Genomic DNA, 21686 nt, shown 5'->3' with positions numbered 1-21686 from the left:
TGGCACAAATTTCAGGTTAAAGAAATACTGCACCTTCTGCAGTTTGAAAATTGCAACAAGCCATATTGCAGTTTAATCTAATTTGTGATTGATTGCCCCGCCCTAATTTTTTGCAGAGGATGGATGCACAGACTAAAAGATCCATCCTTTATGCTAACAGGGGTTTAAATGTAAAAAAATAGACTCAGAAGTTCAGAAAAAGAACAAGAAATTTGCAGAATTAACAACTCCGCAGCAAATCAAACCTCTGTAAATTGTTTGGATCATGAAAACAGTCAGGGGATTAAATTTCCTTTTATAATGAAATGTATGTACCAAATTATGCCCAAAGCTCTGCCTGTTTTAAAGTTGTTGGTTTAAAAACCCTAAAGTGTTTTTGTCTCTTTACAGCCCGTGTCCAGAGCAAGGAATGGGTGATGAATTCAACCTCATGGACCATTCAGACCTGTATATCTTAGACTTCAGTGAGTATCGCCTTCATTATTGGTTATTTAATTCTAAAGGGATAGCTCTTGTATGTTTGAAGCATGCTCTTAAACTTTGTTTTTAAGTGCCCATAAATACAGCTAAATACAGAAACATCTGAACCATCCCTTAAAGAAAAAGTTCAATCTTAAGGTTTCATTAAACTACATATCCAACCCCTGCTTAGCTTTTTAAATTGAGTGATTTTTGCATTTTTTAATTGTGATTTTTCATCATGCCAGGTCTGTTGCATGCAGCTAATGTCCACCTTTCACGGCTGCATCTTTTTCTTTTTCACCTGGCCAAGTTTTCCCCAGTTTTCATGTCATCACATGGAGCACTTCTGTCTCATAGACGACCAAATATAGCCACTTCCTGCCTGTAAGGCGGTCACGTCACAGCCAGGGTTTGTGTCGGTGGGCTGACACAGCCACGCAGTGACCGTATGGGACTGCCGGTACCTGTGGCTTCCCCCGCAGCAACGCCTCCACGTGCTGGTCTCGTGTCTGTACTTTGTTTTTCTCTGAACATATGGCGGGAAGCCGTGACGGAGATATTGACTGAGAGGATGTTTGTCAATAATAACAGAAGGATTTATTTTAGGATAAATGTGCTGAGATCACTGTTTTCAGTCGTCTCTGTCCTGGAAGCAGAATTTTACTGCTGATTTAATGTTTTTTGTGCTAAAAGATAGAAACTGAATCTTTAATTTGACCCCTAAACTGTGGCATGTGGAGCTTTTTGAAGGCATTTTAAAAACAACAGACCAAACATATAACTCCTTAGAAACGAATAATCCTACAGATGATATTTTAAACTCTCTGGTCCACAGATTTTTAGATCTGATCAGATTTTTTCCATTCTGATGTTTTTATTCCTCGGTGCATATGATCCGTCTCTGACTCACTTCTTTCTCTTTTCCTTTTTAGGCCCTAATTTGAAGACGTTATGCAAAATAGCCGTTATTCAATACAGACTGGAGCAGTCCGGACTTCCACATGACATCAGGTCAGATCAGCTTCCTTGTCTCCATCATTATGGCATCAGATCATAAAGATGGCGTTGTTGTTTCTGTTGTTTGTGGGATTTTCAGCGCTCTGTCTGACAAAATAATGAGGCGTTTTTTTTTTGTTGTTTTTTTTTTTTCCCCCAAAGAGGAAAATCAGAACATTTATGTCTTTATCTCTGACTCAGACTCTTTGTGAGGGTGATGTTCAGCCATAACATGTAATGAACACTTACACTGTATCTAAAGGTAATAAGTAAATTAAATAGATGATTATTTCTTACCCTGGAGTTGAAGGAGGTTGGCGTTTAACCATCTAGAACCCAGCGTAGCGCCGGCACTACGATAAGCATATCCATTTTTGATTGGCAGTAGATTTGAGACCGAATGAGATAGATCAGTCATTCTTTTTGCATATGAAATCTGGGGAGTTACACTAACATTTCACACATTCACCATGTTTCAGAGCACTTTTTCATTGCAGTGATGGGTCTGTATAAATACACTATAAAGCAGACATAACAAAAATCTTTATAAGCGAGACCACAGGGGTTTGCAGCACTTCCTACATTGAAATAAACATCATCACATTGTGGGCATGACCTGTCACATGATTCTTAAGTATCCCTACCTCATAGGCTCCCCTCCCTCAACAAAAGGAAGCGGCGTATTTTCCTGGGAGTTTTATTTTTTCCGCTGAATACATTGAAGAACTTAGCCTGCACACACACTTGCCCTCGCTCTCGTTTCACCCTAAAAACACTCAGACACACAACCCACACACACCAGACATCCGTCACACACCTTTGACACACTTCCACACATATGCAGTTATGGATTCGCAAAACCCTTGTCGTTCCAAACAGTTTAAAAGCTGGCGCGAAGCTTTCCAACTAATTACAGCATCGGATGAAGAGTCCAACTACTCATCTGGCTCGGTTTTTTTACAGGTTAAAAAACTGACTCTATCTCAAAAAGCAACTTATGTACAGACTCCAAGTAAATGCCCCGTGGTTCCAAAAGATATTGTGCAACTTTTTTAAATTTACAAATTTGAGAGATACAGCTGTGCAATTTCTGTATTTTGAAATATATGTGAAAAAAACTAAAACTATTTTCATTTTTTTTAGGTTTATTGCACTTTTAAGCAATCTATTGTGGTAATTAAGACAAAAGTTAATACATTTTATTAAAACTTGGGATATAAGGGTTATATTAATGTAAAGCAAATAAAAATACTCCCAAAAATGGCACTACAGCACTACAGTATGTAAGAATATGTCCTGGCGGACTTGCACAATGGTAGGTTTTAAAGGGTTAAGTTGTGGGCCACCAACCTGAATGAGTGTATGGGAAATCACTCTATTATTGTGTTACGCCAGACTTCCACTTTAGTCCGAAGAGAGTCACTGAAATGTACCGTCCTTCTCCTCCGCAGTAAAATTGATCTGTTCCTCATTTCTTATCAGAGGTGGGATCTTTAAGTCTGAGAGAAAAAGGAGCCTTACCTTTATTTAAAAGAGAGACTGAACCATCTCTCTCCTCCCCATAGTCCCCTTTATTTAAAGGAAGTGAAGAGCATTTAACAATAATACAAGTCTTTTTTAAGTTAATTAGTTTCAGTAAAAGAAGATAAGGTATTTAACAGAACTACAAATATTGCCAAGATGCCAGAATTGAACAGAAATAGCTTTTTTTGGACATCCATATGACCTGATAGTGGATAGAGTTGGAGAGAGAGTGGAGCATGGCCATATTAACACCCATGCTAAACAGCCTCCTTCACAAATGCTACAGCATGGATGTCAAACTCAAGGTCCGGGGGCCAAATTCGGCCCGCGGTACAGTTATACCCCGTCCACCAGATCAGATCATACTTTTATTATAATTGGCCCACCGGTGTGAGGTCTGCAGACTTCCTCCACTATAAAGATGTAAACTTAACCTTTAAGTCATAAAAATGGAATAACTAAAAAGTAAAAATTTGTCGAATAAAAAGTCAGAAATGTGGGGGAAAAGATAATTTGTGTTTTCATTTCAAACTTTCAACATTGCAAATCAGAATTACGGCTTAAACGTATGATTTGACTTTTTTATTTTATATCTTAACCTTTTCAAGTCATAATTTTAACTTTTATCACACTTATTAACCTTTTGGATTCACATTTTTAAATTATAAGTCGTATTTTGACCTTTTTAACTAAATATTTCAAATTTCGTTGCGTGTTTTGACCTTCCAATTCCAAACTTTGACTTTTAGTCTCATATTTTTTACCTGTTAGACTCAAAATTTATGATTTGAACTCATATTTGACCTTTTAAACTCATTATTTTGACTTTCTATCTCATATATTTACATATAAAAACATTATTTTGACTTTTAGTAATGTGTTTTTACCTTTTTAACTCATTTATTTAATTTTTTAATCTCAGAGTTTGAGCTCTTAAACTTATCATTTTGACTTTTTTAAATTTCAATTTTTTTTTCTTTGCCCATAATTTATCACTAGTGAAAATGAGTTGACAGTTTTCAGTTAAATCTTGACCCTGTTAGGCCCTCAGGTTAGACCTAAATTCAGAATCCGGCCCCTGCTGTGATTGAGTTTGACACCCCTGCGCTATAGTAGCTTTTGTCGTTGTGTTGTTGTTGCAGTCACATCTGGTTGTCCAAAGTCCCATAAAGCAAAGACAAAAGCGGTCTGAGAAAGACAGGGCCATTTCTAGGTTATCTCTACATCAGCTTCATTAGTGACAGCGTCCTCATTGCATCCTCTGGGTGCTTTAAATAAAATAGAAAGCTTTTTGCAGCTATATAAATTACTTTTAACCTCATTAAGTTAGACTAACTGATCACATCAACCTGAATATATATATATGTACTGTATATATTCAGGTTGATGTGCTTTTTCCTGGCTGCACCAATCAGCATCATTTCATTTCAGGAAAAAGAGGCGATGGTTCGACGTATGGTTTAGCTGAAGTGACTGCAGGCCTGTAAACAATGGTGCTCCACAAAACCAGAATGTTAAACTTGGGTGCAATTGTAGTAAAAATCAAACAATACTGATAACTTTCCCAACACTAGAGTCTACAAACAGAGAAGTCCAAGGCACACATGGATGATGCCTTGATTTTTTATTAACAGACTACAGCTTACTTGCACAAATACACTGGCAGCATGCACCGTCTCCCTCACATATCACCCAGGGTTTCCCCTACCATTATACTACCCCCCCCCCCCCCCCCCCCCAGGCTGTAAATCTAGGGGAAACAGTGTCATCTATCATTATAGTATGGATTGCCAGCTGGATTTTATTTTAAAACATGGTAAGGAGAAACACTGAAGTCACAAAAGTTTAACCTAAGTTTGAGGTCGTGGTAAGGTTAGAACAAATTTCCTCTTTGACATCTTCAATATTTATTTTGACAAACTTGTTTTAACTTGAGTCAGAGAGAGATTTTTAAACTGTGTAACATTTTGAATGCCTGTCTTAAAATAACGATTCCTCCTTTACCATCTCCCAAACCTCTCTGATTTTCTGCTCTTTTAAAGGAAAAGTGCAAACTTGTCATTTTAAATTGACAGCTTCACATTCGTTGAACTCTCAGTAACAAAAACAAAGCATTTTGCTTCTTATGGTTTTATTTTCTGACACTCCAGCATTTCAGGAATCCAAGCAGTCTTCAGATTAACCCTGACGAGCTTGCTGATTGGTGCAGCTCATTAGACAAGTGCATGTGTGCGAGAGGAGCTTCGCTGAAGGGATTATTTTCTGCAACCTGATCCTAATTACTCCTCTCAGCCGCTCATTTCACTACCACCTTGCAAACTGCACACGCCACTGTTTGCAGTCGTGTTTCTGACACTCTGAAGGTTTTCACCGAGGTCAACAAACTCCCGTTAACTCCCTCTGCTCGTCACTCACATCTCTAACGCCCACCCTAAACGCACACCAGCACAACTCAAACCTTAGCCGAGGCTCAGAGAGGGAGTGAGTGTGAAACCAGAGCCAGAGATAACAATCTGCAGCTCAACCTCTGCCCTGTCAGCAGGTCAGCTGCTGTCAGTCTGTGCTGTCTGTTCTCGTGTTACTGCGAGGCCGTCCCTCATCGTCCCGGTCCTTCACTGGGACGCCGGGGGAGGAGAGTAGGGGTAGAGGGTGTCACAGGGATTCTTCATGAGCGTCACAGATGAAGGTTTTTACACTTTAGAGAAATGCATTAAAAACTTTTATTCTGAGTTAGAGCTGCTCGTTAAACAATGTAGACAGGGAGAACATTTTAGTCCGTGCTTATATTTGAGAAAAAGAAACTAAAATACAACCCCTATTACAAAAAAGGTGGGGCGCTGTGTAAAATGTAATTTAATCAGACTGAAATGATTGACAAATCTCCTAAACCCATATTTTATTCACAACAGAACATAAACAACACATCAGATGTTAAACTCAGTCATTTTACTCTTTCATGAAAAATATTAGCTCATTCTGAATTTGATGGCAGCAAAACATCTCAAAAAGTGGGGACAGGGCAACAAAGGGCTAGAAAAGTAAGTGATACTAATGAAACAGACTGGGGAGCATTTTAGAGAGGCAGAGTCTCTCAGAAGTAAAGATGGGCAGGGGTCCACCAATCCGTAATTCTAAAAATTGTGGAACAATTTCAGAAGAATGTTCTTCAAGACTTTGAATCTCCTCCATTTACAGTCAATAATATCACCAACAGATTCAGAGAATCTGGAGAAATCTCTGAGAGCAAGGGACAAGGCTGAAGGGGCCCTCAGGGGCCACTGCATTAAAAACAGGCATGATTCTGTCCTGAAATCACTTCATGGGCTCAGGAACATTCCAGAAATCATCATCTGTCAACACAGTTGGCCGTGCCATCCACCAATGACAGTTAAAGCTGGATCATGGAGAGAAGAAGCCATATGTGAACAGGATCCAGAAACACCGCCGTCTTCTCTGGACCAAAGCTCATTTAACATGGACTGAGGAAACATGGAAAACTGTTCTGTGGTCAGAGGAAACCACAGACGCCGTGTCCTGTGGACTAAAGAGGAGATGGAGCATCCAGCTCTTTCTCCTGGCTCAGGTCTAAAGCCTGCATCTCTGATGGTATGGGGTTGCATTAGTGCCTATGGCATGGGCAGCTCTAACATCTGGTAAGGAACTATCAATGCTGAGAAGTAGAGAGAGCTTTTAGAGCAACATATGCTCCCATCCAGACAACGTCTCTGTCAGGGAAGGCTGCCACTATTTCAGCAAGACGATGCTAAACCACATACCATATCCATCACAACAGCATGGCTTCATAGGAGAAGAGTCCGGGTCCTGAACTGGTCTGCCTGCAATCCAGACCTTTCACCAATAGAAAACATTTGGAGCATCAGAAAAGAAGACCCAGGACTGTTGAGCTGCTAGAATCTTACATCAGACAAGAATGGGACAACATTCCTGTTAAAAGAAGAGGGGATGCTACACAACGGTAAACATGGCCCTGTCCCTACTTTTTGAGATGTGTTGCTGCCATCAGATTTAAAATGAGCTAATATTTAATGAAATGGTCAAATGTCCCAGTTTAACCTCTGATATGTTGTTTATGTTCTATTGTGAATAAAATATGGGTGATTTAAAAATCATTGACTTTTGTTTTTATTCACATTTTACAGAGTGTCCCTTTATTTTTGGAATTGGGGTTGTATATAAACAAGACTTCAAGAAAGATTTGTTGATGTTTGTCACAGTCCATGCTAGGGCTTAACGATTTGCAAAAATAATCTAATTGCGATTATTTTTTCCAATATTGCGATTTAATGTGTGATTATTTTTAGGTTCCCATTCTTATGTGTTGTTTAACAAACACAAGCAATAAATCACTCTTTATTAAAAAGAGCACCATATTAGATAAATAAAACTGGGAATAAATAACTTTAAAAAAAGAAAAGGCATTTTGATTCATATCTTTTCTTGTTATTCTTGTTTTGAATAAGAAAAACACACGAGGGAGAAAAGTTAGATTTTTGTTAAAAAACAAATCCACAAAAGAAACTGTTTGCATATAGTGTAGAGCAGTGATACTCAACATGTGGCTCTTTTATGTTTTAATCTGAAATATTATTCCCCCAGAAAACCTTAAAAAACCTTTTTTTTTTTCATTTTCACCATTTTTGCCACTTTTCACCCATTTCAGCTATCTTTTGCCATTAAATCCCCCTTTTTCTTTTTTGGGCCATTTTGCAACTTCTTTTGCCACTTTTCCCCCATTTATTCCACTGTAATCAAAATTTTTGCCACTTTTTCACCATTTTTTGCCACTTTTTCCCATTCTTTGTCTCTTTTCGTCTAAATAAGCGACCTTTTGCCATTAAATATCACTTGTTTCCTTTTTTCCCCAAATTTTTGCCTTTTCTTTTTCCCAATTTTTTCCCATTTTTGCCCTTTTTGCCCTTTTTTCTCAGTTTTTGCCTCTTTTTATCTAAATAAGCTACCTTTTGCCATTACATATCACTTGTTTCCTATTTTTTTGCTCATTTTTGCTACTTGTGACTGCTTTTTGCCCGTTTTAGTCACTTTTCACTCATTTTTTTGCCACTTTCGGACCATTTTTGCTTCTTTCTGACTATTTTCCATGGTTTCTCCCAGTCTTCGCCCCTTTTCCTCCATTTTTGCTGCTTTCTGACCATTTTTGCCATTTTTAACTTATTTTGATTGTACTTCATGCCGTTTTCGTCACTGTTCACCACTTAGATTGTGGCTCTTGCAAAGGTATTTTTCAACAATTTGGCTTTTTGGTTGAGCAGGGTTGAGTAACACTGCTGTAGAGCATAAAACATCTACTGCAAAAAACGTAACATTTCAGGTTAAAGAAATATTGCATGGTCTGCGATTAGAATATTGCAGCAGGCCATAATGCGATTTAATCTAATTTGTGATTAATTGCTCAGCTCTAGTCCATGCAGGTTTGAGCTGTCAGTGTGAGCGCAGAAATGGTGAGTTCAGGTTGTATGTCGTAAAGGTTTCAGTCGCACCGTGAAAGCTGACATTACCTCTCCACTGTTAGAGGATCAGACGCCGTCTGACTAAAGGCATGGATTAAACCTGAATTTTTCATAGGAGAGCAGAAGAGGAAAAATCATCTCCACCCCCTCTGGTTAACTTCCCCCAGGGTAACAGTGTTCCATTGTTATTTGGTCCACATCAGACGTAGGACGATTTGCTCAGTTTGTCCCTGATTGTTCCTTTCTCCTTTCTTCCTCTCTCCAGGTGGGAGCTGGCCGCCATGACGACGAACAGCAACATCAGCCGGCCCATCTTCTCCTCTCACGGCTGACGCTGCGACTCCTCGCTGCGATCCAGGACATCACGATCTCTTAATAACTCCAGACAACTGTTTTCATCCAGTTTGGATCTGTTTGGGATTTATTCTCCACATTCTTCATTCTGACCAAAATATCCCGCGTGGGACTTCGTCAGACACCAAGAGCTTTCTCGGATATTTTAACCCTTGAGACGCGGGTCGTGTGAGACCACAATCACCTTTTTTCTCTTTTTTTCTAGCCTCTCTAGGAATCCAATCAGCCTATGATAATCATAGACTTCTAATCTTAAGCACAGGAAGAGACTCGGACTTCAGCCAAAGGTTTTTGAGAGCTAACCTCTTCGTTCATGATGTCACACTCTACAGACCACCCCTAAAGGACTAATGTGAATCTGGAGACTGAGATGTTTGTGAGTTTGAGAATCCTGCAGCATTTAAACGGACATGAAACGTGAGAACAGCCGTGTCCATCAGCAGAGGGTGTAGTTTCTTTTGCAGTTTATGAAGTGGACGAGGCTAACTTTGGATTTTGGCGTTTAAACCAAACAGAAGGAGTGTGGGTGCCATGCTTAGATCAGCTTTCAGTGCTAACCTTGGTCATCATAACTTTGTTAACATCCCGATGCTGTAACATGCCTCGAAGGCCGGACTCAGACTACACAATAGGCTGGTTTTACCTGATGCAGTCCTTCCAACAACTAGGGGGTTTATTTCAGGTTTTTGGCTGTTTGCCGATGATGCTAGGTCACAGCAAAGACACTCAGATAGGGAGAAATAGTGGTGTTAGACATAATAATGCACTGCAGAGAGCAGTTTGCTGCCAAAACATCTCAGTTTAATCAACATTTATTTCTCTGGAGAGCCGTAATATTAAGCTAAACTACCAAGCATCATTAAGACAAGGATTAACACTAACACTGACCTTCACGTCTTACTTAGTCTACTTTGGAGTTTGTGAAGCCTGACAGTGGAACAGTGGCGGTATTTAGGGGCCGTGCTCGGCAAGATTTGACCATCTATAGGGGCCGATGAGGGCCAAACGTCACCGCTGAATTTTTGTCCCAGTCTAGCCATAGCTATAGGTTATTAGAAGGATATCAGTCTTTCAAAATAATAGCTTAACAATTAAAAAATGTCCCTCAGATCAAAATGAATTGTGATAAATAACCGTAATCTAAATATCGATAGAAATAATCATTTTGGCCAAATTCCTGCAGCCCTAGTTGAAGTTACATTGAACACATAAAGAGGGGATTTTTACCTCACCTAACAGCCATTTTACCAGGTGAACCTTAAACACATCATACTTTAATGTTTTGGCACCTTGCTTAGTCAGCTGAGTGGCATTTATCCTGCTTGAGCACGGATTTAATGGCAGCTGTGAGCCGAGGAGGATGACTGACCTGCAGCAGCAGCAGCAGCAGGGTTGATGGCGATGGTTTGAAGGTGACTGTTAAAGGATTTATTTTGGTTAAATTTGAGTTACTACTCAAATGTGGCTGGTATTTCTTGACTTGTTGAACCTTTAGCCTGTTAGACAATCGTTTGTGCACCACTGATTGGATTTAAAAAATTTCCCTTCACTTTAGAGAAGACATCTCTATGCAGACTTGATAGCAGATGTTGAGTTTTGGATCTTGGATAAGGGGGAACCAGGTCCTTATGGACCCAGGATTTGATCTCCATCCCTAGTTTTGATGCCATGATAATAAAATCAAAGCCTTCTGCACCCAATTCAGGGTCATTTCTACACTTCAGATATGAAAAGTTGCAGCTGAACTCCTACATGTGGAAATATTTCTGAAGTTTTTGTTCATTTAGATCAGTGATACTCAACGTGTGGCTCTATTGTGATGATTTGTGGCTCTTTAATGTCTTCATTTGAAATTTTATTCCCCCAGAAAATCTTAGAAAAGGAAAAGAGAAATTAAATTTTGACCTCAGAAATTGTTCGTTGCAAGCTACATTAAGCAGTTTGTTTCCCTTGCTTATACAGTTGGCTTTAATTGTCAACTTGTCAAATTTGTCTGTATATTTCCACTGCCCTTACTTGTCATTTATGCCCAGATTTCATCCAATTCACCCAAATTTTGCCCCTGTTTGCCCTTTTTTTGCCACTTTTTCTTCCCCATTTTTGTCACTTTATACCCAGTATTTGGCATTTATGCTGATATTGCCCCTTTCACTCTTTTTTTTTGCTGCCTTTTGACCATTTTGCCCCCTTTAACTTATTTTTATTGCCACTTTAACCCATTTTTGCCACTTTTCACCACTTAGATTGTGGCTCTTGCGAAGGTTATTTTCAACAGTTTGGCTCTTTGGTTGAGCAGGGTTGAATAACACTGGTTCAGATGGTGTACAGCAGTTTGCTTTCAGATTTCAGAGGATTCATTCCTCTCCCTTCCACCTGTCTTACTGAATATTGAAATTCTTAAAGTTTTGGCACCTTTTGATTCCATTCAGAGATGTTAGAGTTTTAAAAAGTGAGTTAGCAGAAGTGCTAAAGTTTTGACAACATTCAGCCATCGAACCACGATTCAAATTTCTGAAAGTACAGCTCTGAGACTTTGGCTCAGTCCCATTTCTAACTTTTACCCCTACCCCTTGATTCCCACTGCTTCCTTGCCCCTCAAAACAGAGTTTCAGGGGCTGATAGTGAAATCTCCTACAAAATGAGGCAACCTTTCGAGCTCCTGATAGGTCATCAGTAGTCATTGACAGCATTCGTGCAAACCGATTGCAACAGAAACCCTGCCAGGGATTCACAAGGTACTCTGTTAGGCTTGGAAGATCTGCATTTAAAGGATCATGTAGACCTGGTACTTCACCCTACCCCTCCATTCCAGGAAGAATCAGGACACCCTACCCCTAGAAGCAAACATGCAAAACATAGCATTCATACTAAATGGAAGGGGAAAGGGGTGAACTGGGGCTGAGCCTTTGTTTTTCAGCATTATCTCCGTTCTTAAGTGTCTTGTTTGATTGTTAACAGAGGCAGCTACAAAAAAGGAAGTCTTGTTTTGAACTGCTGGACACAGCCGAAGCCCTAAAAGTGGGCTATTCCTCCAGGAGAATGTGTCTTTGTCAGACAAAAGCTGATGCATGATGAGGCATAAATATTTCCTTTGAATGCTCGCATGTTTGAAATTAGAAGAGTATCTCTGACGTGTGTAACACGTCTGATATTCTCATGTTAAAGCTGCTGTAGTCTGAGTCCGGCCTGCGTTCATCATGAAGCGACTGAAGTGAGCAGCCTTGTCACATGATCCAGTCCATCTACCTCCCTACACAGCTTTAGATTCATTCACACCTCCTGACCCCCTCAGCATGGAGAGTTTGTCTCTGTGTTAGTCGTAGTATTACCGGAGGAGTTCGACGCCCCCGTCACCCTCCCCTCCCCTCTCTCACCCTGCGCTTTGATTTTAGTGCCAAACGTGAAGGGGAATCGTGCTGCAGATATATACTGTGTATGTGAGTGAGCACGTGATCCCGTTCTGTTTGTATTCCTCGCCCACATGCTTCGGGTTGCTGTGGGCAATCGTCACTAATATGCATAACAGTCGCTCTTCTTCTAGACAATCGAACAGCGTGACCTGCTTTCTCTCAAACCAGCCAGGTGTGTGTGCAGCAGAGACACACCTGGGCAGATGTTTTAACACTAAGGGCTGAATTTAGATCTCTCACTCCACACAGCTTGAGGAAAGCTCCAGTCACAGATGTTTATTCAGGTTTTATTTTACAAATGTAAATGTAGAACAAATTCAAAACACAAAAGTGGTTTGTTTTCTAACCCTTATTTCCATCTGCCTTCTTTCAGACATAATGTTGGTGATTTTTTTGTGTTTTTTATAGAAGTCAACAATCCCCTAAGGCTGATTCAAACAGGAGATGATTTACAAATGTGAGCCGATTTTAAAAATATTGGAGACAGAAGGACGATTTAAAATTCATGATCCTCCAAAAACAAACGCTAGACAGTTCAGCCAGACCCCATGGAAACTCACATAAGCAAACGTGACTTCAGTGAAAATAAACAAACATGGAGGACGGCGGAAATCCTTTATTGCATAAAAGCATAAAATGAGGGAACGTGTGCGGTTGAAATCCTGGAGATTGAAGTAGAGTTGTGTTTATGTTATGCCCGGTCTGCTGGCTCTCATTGGTTGTTTTAAGTAATCCTCTTACTCCACCTATTTAAGGATATTTGGATAAATAATGAGTTGCAACAAGTCTCAGATCAGGTCACATCCCCAGGATCATTTGAGGGTTGGGGGAACAGTTCTGGCCTGAAATTGGCTGATCGATCGGAGAGTTTTATGGTAGCCAAAGCTAGCGAAATATATACAATCATTATAAATTATTTGTTTTTAATTGCACTAGTATTCCATGGGTCAGGAAAAACACAATTTTCAACATCAGAGTTATACCTGCAAGAAAAAATTACTGCAAAAAACTCAAATCAATGCGAGGTGGATTTGTCTTTTTCTATTAATGCCAATTTCTCTTTACCCGTAATCTGACTCACAGTTACATGACAAGTCCAGATGAACATCTTATTTCAAGATATAGAAATGTAAAAAATTAGGCCTGAGTTGCTTGTAAGAGTTAAAGAGAAATCTGTCAATAGTGTGAACAGTTTTTTTTTTGGTCTTATAGTAAGTTATAACATTTTTAGAACGTGTATGTCTTTCAAGACACTCAAGTAAAAGCTGCTTTTCCAAGTGGCACATCTCTCTAATTATTTAACTATAACTAATACAGGCCTTAGTTTAGATTTAGTTTAGAAAGTGCAGTGTGTAAAGTTCCACCACCAGGGGGCTCTCAGCCAAAACAATAACAGTATGATGAGTAAGGACCAGCGCTGCCCAGCTACGTCCATCTCTGCTGTTTACTTGTTATGGATGGAGGACTCTGTCCAATAAAAATGTCCCCTCATATTTACTAAACAAAACAGACGTTATGGCTACGTTCACACTGCAGGCCTTAATGCTCTGATCTTTTCTCAGATCTGATGTTTTTGCTTGCCTGTTCACACTGCAGTCAAGTCAGATCTGTATCTGATTTAGAACTACATCCAAAAGCGGCCTGAATCTGATTTGAAAAGGTCAAATCAGTGCTGTTCACACTGTCAGAAAAAAATCACATTCAGGTCACTTTTAACTACAGTGTGAACGTAGCCTTAGGCCTCGTCCAAACGGAGACAAATTCAGGAGTATACGCAAAAGTTTTTTGTTGTATCAGCGTTTCGTCCACACGGAAACGGCGTTTTGGGTGACTGTAAACGATACTTTCTGAAAACGGGTCCCAGAGTGCATAAATCCGTAAACAACTACCGTTTCGTCTTCATGTTGACGGCTGTCTGCATCTTTCTTGACACGATTTTGTCACACACAGCATAGCTCCCTTAAGGCACCTGCGTGGGTCCGGCCACAACAAACATGGCAGACTACAGGGTTGTGTTTGTGCTGCAGAAGCTACTGAGCTTGTTATGGTTTTTACAGCAAAATCTGTTGCTCCTTTACCACCACCACAAAATGCACACACCATATGTTTTTCAATCCAATGCAGAGAACAACCAGGAAGGCAACTAGAAGAAAGTCTGGGGCAGTTTTCCGTGTTCTTCATTCTTTTAATGCATTTCTGTGGCAGTGTTACAGCGCCACATACAGGCTTGGCATATGCACTACAGCGTTTTCAGTCGTTTTCAGTGGTTCCATGCTTACGCGAATATTTCCTGAAACGTTCCCGTCTTTACAGAAAACTTTTTCAAAACAAAACAGCAATATATCGTTTTCGTCTCCATGTGGACAGGGCCTTAGTTGTCATTCAGACTTTTCTCCAGAGCACATTCTGGGTTTGTTTACAGCATGAATATGGAAGTGCATTTTTGAGTTCATTTCTCCCTCATGAGAAATTTATGAATTAAAACAAAATATCGGTTTTCTGTTGGGTAATGCGCCTAGGTAGTGGCTGTTGTTATAGACCATAGTCCTTGATTCAAAAGGAGAGGGTTTGAGAAGGGTCGCAGAGGGATGGGGGGTGGGGGATGGGGAGTGCTGGTCTCTCTGGATAGATGGGTGGGAGGAGTCTTTATGTTACAGACAGCAGCCTCCATGATAAGACTCGTCCTGTTAGAATTATAAAACTAAGAATTTCTCTTTGAAAACTTTAGGAAATACCTGCAATACTGTGAGATCTCAATTTGAAAATAGATAACACAAGAATGGTCTCTCTCTGAATTGATAAAGATAAGGGCTAAAGAGTTTTGAAAAAAAAAAAAACTAATTGTGATGATTTTGACCAATTTTGCAAATTGGATATGAACTGTTGTAATAAAGGGAAAGAAAATGTTATATAATTCAACATCTGATATACAAAAATGAATAAAATACTCTTTTTGTACACTTGTCTAAAATTATGCCACTAGAATGATTGCATATGTAATGCATAACGTCTCTGCTGCAGTAAAAAGTTTTAAACTGGCATTTTGACACAAATTTCAGTTAAAAGAAATATTGCACCCTATTGCACCAGCAGGTCATATTGCAATTTATTCTAATTTGTAGGGCTGGGTATTTTTAAGAACCTCACGATTCAATTCGATTTTGATTCTTTAGGTTGCGATTCGATATCGATATCATTTCGATTCGATTCAATATTGATTTAAATGCTTCAATGTTGATTCAGTAAGAAGTAGAAATACACAATTAGCCTGTTGACAATTTTTTAATAATCATTTTCATGCCCACGTGAACGTATTTGGTAAGTCACCTCACATTTTTGAGCAGTAAAACATCTGAAAATAAAAATTTGCACAATAGTAACTTATTTGTGGATATGAAGTACAAAAGTAAAAAACATGACAGTTCTGTATAAACACTGAAAAAGTAAAGTGCCTGTAAACTTGAATAATATTTCTGTCCTCTTGGAAATTGTGATAAACCTCACATAACATGGTTATGGTTGGTTGTTGTTTGGTCGAGTGCGGCCTCCGTTCACACAACGCGAATCACACGTACAGCGACCCCCACTGGCCAGGGGGTGAATCGGTTCAGAGGATTTGCTGAATCGTTATGAATTGTGGGAGGAAATATTGCGATGCATCGATTAATTGATATTTTTACACACCCCTACTAATTTGCGATAAATTGCCCAGCCCTAGTCCAAACTCATCTTTTTACTCGAAATTAGACAAAAACCCTCGCATAAATTTGAGTTTTTGCAGTTGATTTCATTGAAAATACTTGTTGAATTCATTCATGTTTTGCTTTGTGGGGGTATATGGAATTTGTTGAGTTTAAGGAATAGCATTTGTGGGAAATAAAAGCAGTCCAGAACACACTGGTGTATGAGAGGCAGCCTGCACCACAGATGACAAATAGGAAGTAAAAGAGCGTCTATCCCATCTGATTTAAAGCTAATACTGCAGTAGTCGACAATTAGAGACTTTAAAATAAAACGGCAGAAGATTTCATCTCTTTTTCTTTTTATTAATGTCAATATAAACTTAACATCAGTATCCTCAGTCAGGATTTTAAGGACTCACATTCAGTCAGTCCTTAATTAGCTGTTAAAACTCTGCAGAACTCTTAGGGCTGTTTCACATGAGGGCGTGGATCCAGGAACACCTGACCCCAGAGTCCATCTCTTTTGATCAGAGTGAATGCAGTCGTACCGTTCTCTGGCACTGTGTGAGTACGGAGCATTTGTTAGCAAGTAGAGCTGTAGTTCAGTCTAAACATCTCCTGTCTCCATGTAGCACGGAGCCATCCCATCCTCTGAGCTCCACAGTAGAGGATAAAACAGACGTGCCTGATGTGCAAACACCCTCAGTCCCCCGGTTCAGCGTTGAATTTCTCCACCCTCCATCTGAACTGTTTACAGACATGTATTTGGTGTAAATCAGTGTGAAACAATCCTGGTGTGAAGTTAACAAGAATCTGCACTAGAGCTGCCGGCCTTAAGGAGAATGACGATGCTGCTTTCTGCCCCTTAGAGCTCCAGTTTGAGACGTTTTCCTCCAAGAACCAAGAGTGGATTTAAAGACCAGCGGTGCCAATATGACTCTTTAACACACTTCACAACATAAACTTGGACATTTCACACTCTCATCTCTGTTACGAGGACTTTACGGTGAAAGTTAACAGTGTGTTCATGAAACGAGAAGGAACAGCAAAACAAAAACACAGTCAGCAAACTGATGATATGTTTAGGTTCCTTTCTTTCTCGTGTGGGGTGGAGGATGTGTTTTTTTTAGGATTCTGGCCTTTTTTTGCTGCGTGTGAATTTTGAGGGTGGTGGTGATTTCAAGAACTCTTCAGGAAGTAGATGAGACAGAAATGAAGTACCTGCACAACTTAAGGCCACGTTTACACAAGGACATTCTGCCGAAAATGGATTTACAGGTTGTTTTCAAAAAGGGCAATGCTAAACACCAACATTTTTTATAGAAAAACGCCGTCCACAAAGATCCACAGAAAGCACTAAAACATTAGTATGCTCACCAGGCCAATGGCTATCAGTGTGACTCTGCTGTGAAATAACACACGAGCATTTCTACTTCCTCCTACTGCGTGCTGAGGTGTAAAATGGGGAGTACTGTGCAAGGTTGAAGAAGGTATTTCTGGCACAAACTCGCCAACTTTAAAGGTGCTAAGAGGATGAATTAAGGAAACAGAAAGCTCCAGCAACACTTTTAGTTTGGAGAACAACTTTATAAGATTAGATCAGTGTTTCTCAACCTAGGAGTTGGGACCGCCTTTGGGGTCGCGAGACACTGAGAGGGGGTCGCCAGATGCCTTAAAAAAACTAAGAATATTTTTTTAACTTGTGCTGTTGCCTATTTACACCAATTTTACCAAATGTTAATCCTTTTTCATCACTTTTTAACACCAATTTTAGCACATTTTTTCCACTTAAATCCCATTTTTTGTCAATTTGAAACCTTTTCCATCACTTTTTTCTGCCTGTTTTTTCACTGCTAAACCAATTCTTGCCACTTTCTGCCTCTGTTGACCCATTCTTGCCTCTATCAACAGTTTTTTTTTCAATCCTTTTGCCCATTTTCACCACAGTTAACCCATTTTTTGCCCGTTTATATCAATTTTTCATTGCATTTCACCTAAGTTCCACTATTTTGTTGCACTTCATAGCCATTTCAGCCACTTTTTAATAGCCTTTTACCACTTTCTGTGCCTGTTTTTGCCACTTTAACCAATTTTTTTTGTCATTTTTTTCCACTTTCATCAAATTTTGGCCACTTTTAACCCATTTATGTTCTTTAAAAATCCCATTTCACTACCTTTTTACCATTTTTAGCCATTATGAAGAAACTTCAGCAATTTTTAACCCATTTAAATGGTGTTTTTAACAAAAGTTTTTTCATCAAAACAAGGCTAAATGAATAAATAAAGATATTTGTTTGTCGATAAGAGTGGTTATTATACAGGTCAAGTATAAAATATGTTTTTCACAGCTTAACTTTACAATATCCCATGGTTTTGCTGACTGCCATGGGCCCTTAGTTTGGCTGGGTCCCAGAAAACTCCTCCTTTATAACTCCTTTTGGGCAGCCTTTTCTGCACACGACTATTCTTGAATGTTCCTGGCTATTTAACCAGCTTCAGGTACAGTGGGGGTCCCCGGTCTTTGGCACCTTTATTTTGGGGGTCTCGGGCTGAAAAGGTTGAGGACTACTGGATTAGATCCTCTGTCCTGATATTTCAGTTTCCCCTTGATAAATTGAAACAGAATTTGGCACTTTTATTTTGAAAGCAGAGAAACAGAAGTATGGTTCTTTTGCAAAGCCAGTGGATTGTTGAGACTCCAGTCTGTCATCTGGTGGATCCTCCTGCAAAGCGCAGTCAGATACTGAGCAAACCAGTCAGTGGCGTTTTAGGAAAAAAGGGCAGTAGCTAAAGACGGGATGTAGTTGATGGGACTCCAAACCTGTAACCAATGGCCGACCAACAAATCTTTGGTCTGGGCTGCGATTTTTTCCACTTTCAAAACAAGCTAAGAAGCTCTGTTAAAGGGGACTTTTTACGCAAAACATTCTTTCACAAAAATATGTGCCCCTGGCCTGTCCAAAATTCCCTCAAGAATCAGGAAAATCCATTCCCTACCCCCCTCTTTTTCTCCACCTTTCAGAAAATGTGTGCTGAAATAAGCCGTTCTCAGATTCTCCTGTCATGATGTCATGTGGGGAGTTGGCCCTGCCCCCACGTTCGGATGGCCCATGGAAGAAAGTTCTGCCCTCCTCTCCTGAGCAGGATCTATCAAGCCACATCCATTTCTTGAGAGGGGCGTGATTAGGGGCAGAGTGAAACAGCTCAGTAACATTTAAAGCCACAGACACAGAAATGGCTCATTCTGAGCAGGACTGAAACTGAGGGGTTTTTAGACATGCAGAAATCAATTCTGGAGTGTTTTTTCAGCAACAAACTTCACAGGCATGTTTTGGGGACCTCTGGGACCGATATAAACTTGTCTCAAAGGGTTGAATATGTCCCCTTTAACTAAGGAAAGAGACAGAAAATCAGTTAAATATTCCTGTCAGACACTCCTGGTCCCTTGTCATGTCCCTTTTTCCTGATTCCTCGTCTATGTCAGCCAAAAACAACAAAGAGGAAAACAGGAAGAGGGTGACAGGGAAAATGTGAGGTTGCAAACAGGCTGTCTGGATACTACATTAGGATCAGTTTAAACAAGCTGAATTTGTTGCTGATGCTTGCACCTCATGCAGTTACACATGAATGTTTGCATGGGCAGACAGTTCCAGTTATTGGGTGGAACCGTAGTGGACATGTATTTAAATTCTCATTCTTCTTAAGTTGAAGAAATCAGACCACGCCGCTGTGGCTAAAACTCAGCCAAACTCTTCCATTTTCAGCTGAAACTGCTGTTGTGTAAACGTGGCCTTAGTCCCTCCGTTATGGTTGTTCACTAACCTCTCACTGAGGAAATACTGATGAGTGTTGATGATTTTGCTTTCATTTTCATTCTGAGGATTCTGTTTCATCTTTATCTACCCAAACAGCATTTAGTAACCTTTATGAACATTTCTGTCACAAAGAAGCGCATCATTAATCCTATCCTACGCTCATGATGTTGTTTTTCAGTGAGCAGTGATTATTGCCAAGCTGGAGTACGACTGATTTCATGCCAAGAAGTGTATTTAATCTTTAGGGCTTTCTGTAAGTGGTTGGATAATTCATAAATAACAAAGACTGCTTGTTAACAACAGAACAAAGTATGGAGTGAGTTTGGACTCATTTATCAGCTGCAGATGCCCTCAGCGGATGTTTTTATTTGGTTTTATATTTTTCTGAGGGGACTCTGTTTATGGCGAGGTTGGTCAGGACTTCCTGTGCAATATGCTTTATAACTGTATCAACAATAAATGGAGACAATTTGAAGGAACACTCGCATTCATGTCTTGTTTTCTTTACAGAACTGACAATGATCTCTTAATCTGCAGGATTTGGACTGACAGTGAATGGCATGGCAAGTTTCAGGAATTTGGAGGCACCAGGCAAGGACTAAAGCGCCTCTCACCATTAAAGGTAATCATAGTGAGTCAGGGAAATAGTTTGAAGCATGTCCTTTTAGGTAACACCTGTGTCTGGAAGGTCCCATCACTGGTTCATCAGTATTCCTGGCTACTATTACACCATGAAGACAAAAAAACACTCAGAGAAAAGGCGATTGAGAAGTCAAAGTCAGAGAATGGAGACAAAAACATTCCCTAGTCTCTGAACATCCCCCAGAGTTCAGTTAAATCCATCATGAAGAAATGAAGGAACATGTCACATGTGTAAATCTGCCTAGATCAGACCGTCCTCACAAACTGAGTGGACGTGCAAGAAGGAGACTAGTGAGAGAGGACACCCAGACGCCTATGACTACTCTGAAGGAGTTCAAGCTTCAGCAGCTGAGATGGAGAGACTCTGCAGACAACAACTGTTGGCCGGGTTCTTCACCAGTCAGAGCTTTATGGGAGAGTGGCAAAGACAAAGACACTGTTGAAGAAAACTCAGATTCAATCTGGACTAGAGTTCACCAGAAGGACTGTGGGAGACTCCATGGTCAAGAGGAAGAAAGTTCTTTGGTCTGATGAGACCAGAATGGAGCTTTGAGACCATCAGACAAGACGCCAAACACTGACATCACCACAAACACACCATCCCCACTGTGGAGCACGCTGGTGGCATCATCATGCTGTGGGGATGCTTCTCAGCAGCATCATGCTGTGGGGATGCTTCTCAGCAGCATCATGCTGTGGGGATGCTTCTCAGCAGGTGGCCCTGGAAGGCTTGGAAAGGTAGAGGGGAAAATGAATATGGCAGTATTTATGCAGTTGCTTATTTTACATCAGAGATTTTTATTTAGTTTACATTACTTGTAAAAATCTGTTTTCACTTTGACATTGAAGAGCATTTTTTTTTTTGTCAAACAAAAACATCCAAATTATATTGACCATGATTGATTTATAGATGATGGCCACACAGTCCAGGATGTCCCGCCTCTCACCCAGTTACAGCTGGGATCGCCCCCACAACCCCAAATAGGATGAACAGTATAGGCAGTGAATTATGGAAGGATTTTTGCTGTTTGTTAACTGTAAGCTGCCATAATTAACACTAAAACAACCTTTATGTCTAATGGATCTAGAATAAATGAAAGTTTCACTTTTGAATTAAACAGAATAAAACCTTTTTAATGATCTTCAGTTTTAGAGATGATGTATTTGTGCTCGATAAAGTTCAGCTGGTTTGGCTCAGATGGAGAGGGAATCCTGCAACATTTTTGTGCAGAAGATGTGGTCTCATCTCAGTTTCCACTCCTGGTTCTGATGCTTGTTGGGGTTCATCACACCCTCATACCCATACGGTTT

The 21686-nt window shown here is 40.0% G+C and overlaps 1 protein-coding gene across 2 annotated transcripts in view; it reads left to right on the top strand.

The window, feature by feature from the left end:
* klhdc3 (kelch domain containing 3) overlaps positions 1-13871 on the top strand; it is a 63964-nt gene extending 50093 nt beyond the window's left edge. The window contains exons 9-11 of one of the 2 annotated variants that reach the window (XR_005992015.1): positions 391-464; positions 708-1473; positions 8737-8797. Coding sequence is in view for 1 of the 2 variants with exons in the window: in XM_041789530.1 (XP_041645464.1) it covers positions 391-464; positions 1395-1473; positions 8737-8803 (220 nt within the window). In the remaining variant the exon portion in view is untranslated. Of the gene's footprint in view, positions 1-390; positions 465-707; positions 1474-8736 lie in introns of both variants that reach the window. The other variant, XM_041789530.1, reaches the window with a different exon arrangement.
* Positions 13872-21686: the final 7815 nt, after the last annotated feature.

The sequence above is a fragment of the Cheilinus undulatus genome, linkage group 6 (assembly GCF_018320785.1).
Source record: "Cheilinus undulatus linkage group 6, ASM1832078v1, whole genome shotgun sequence".
Lineage (NCBI taxonomy): Eukaryota > Metazoa > Chordata > Actinopteri > Labriformes > Labridae > Cheilinus > Cheilinus undulatus.
The sequence above is the reverse complement of the archived record's forward strand: the minus strand, read 5'-3'. Positions and strand labels throughout refer to the sequence as shown.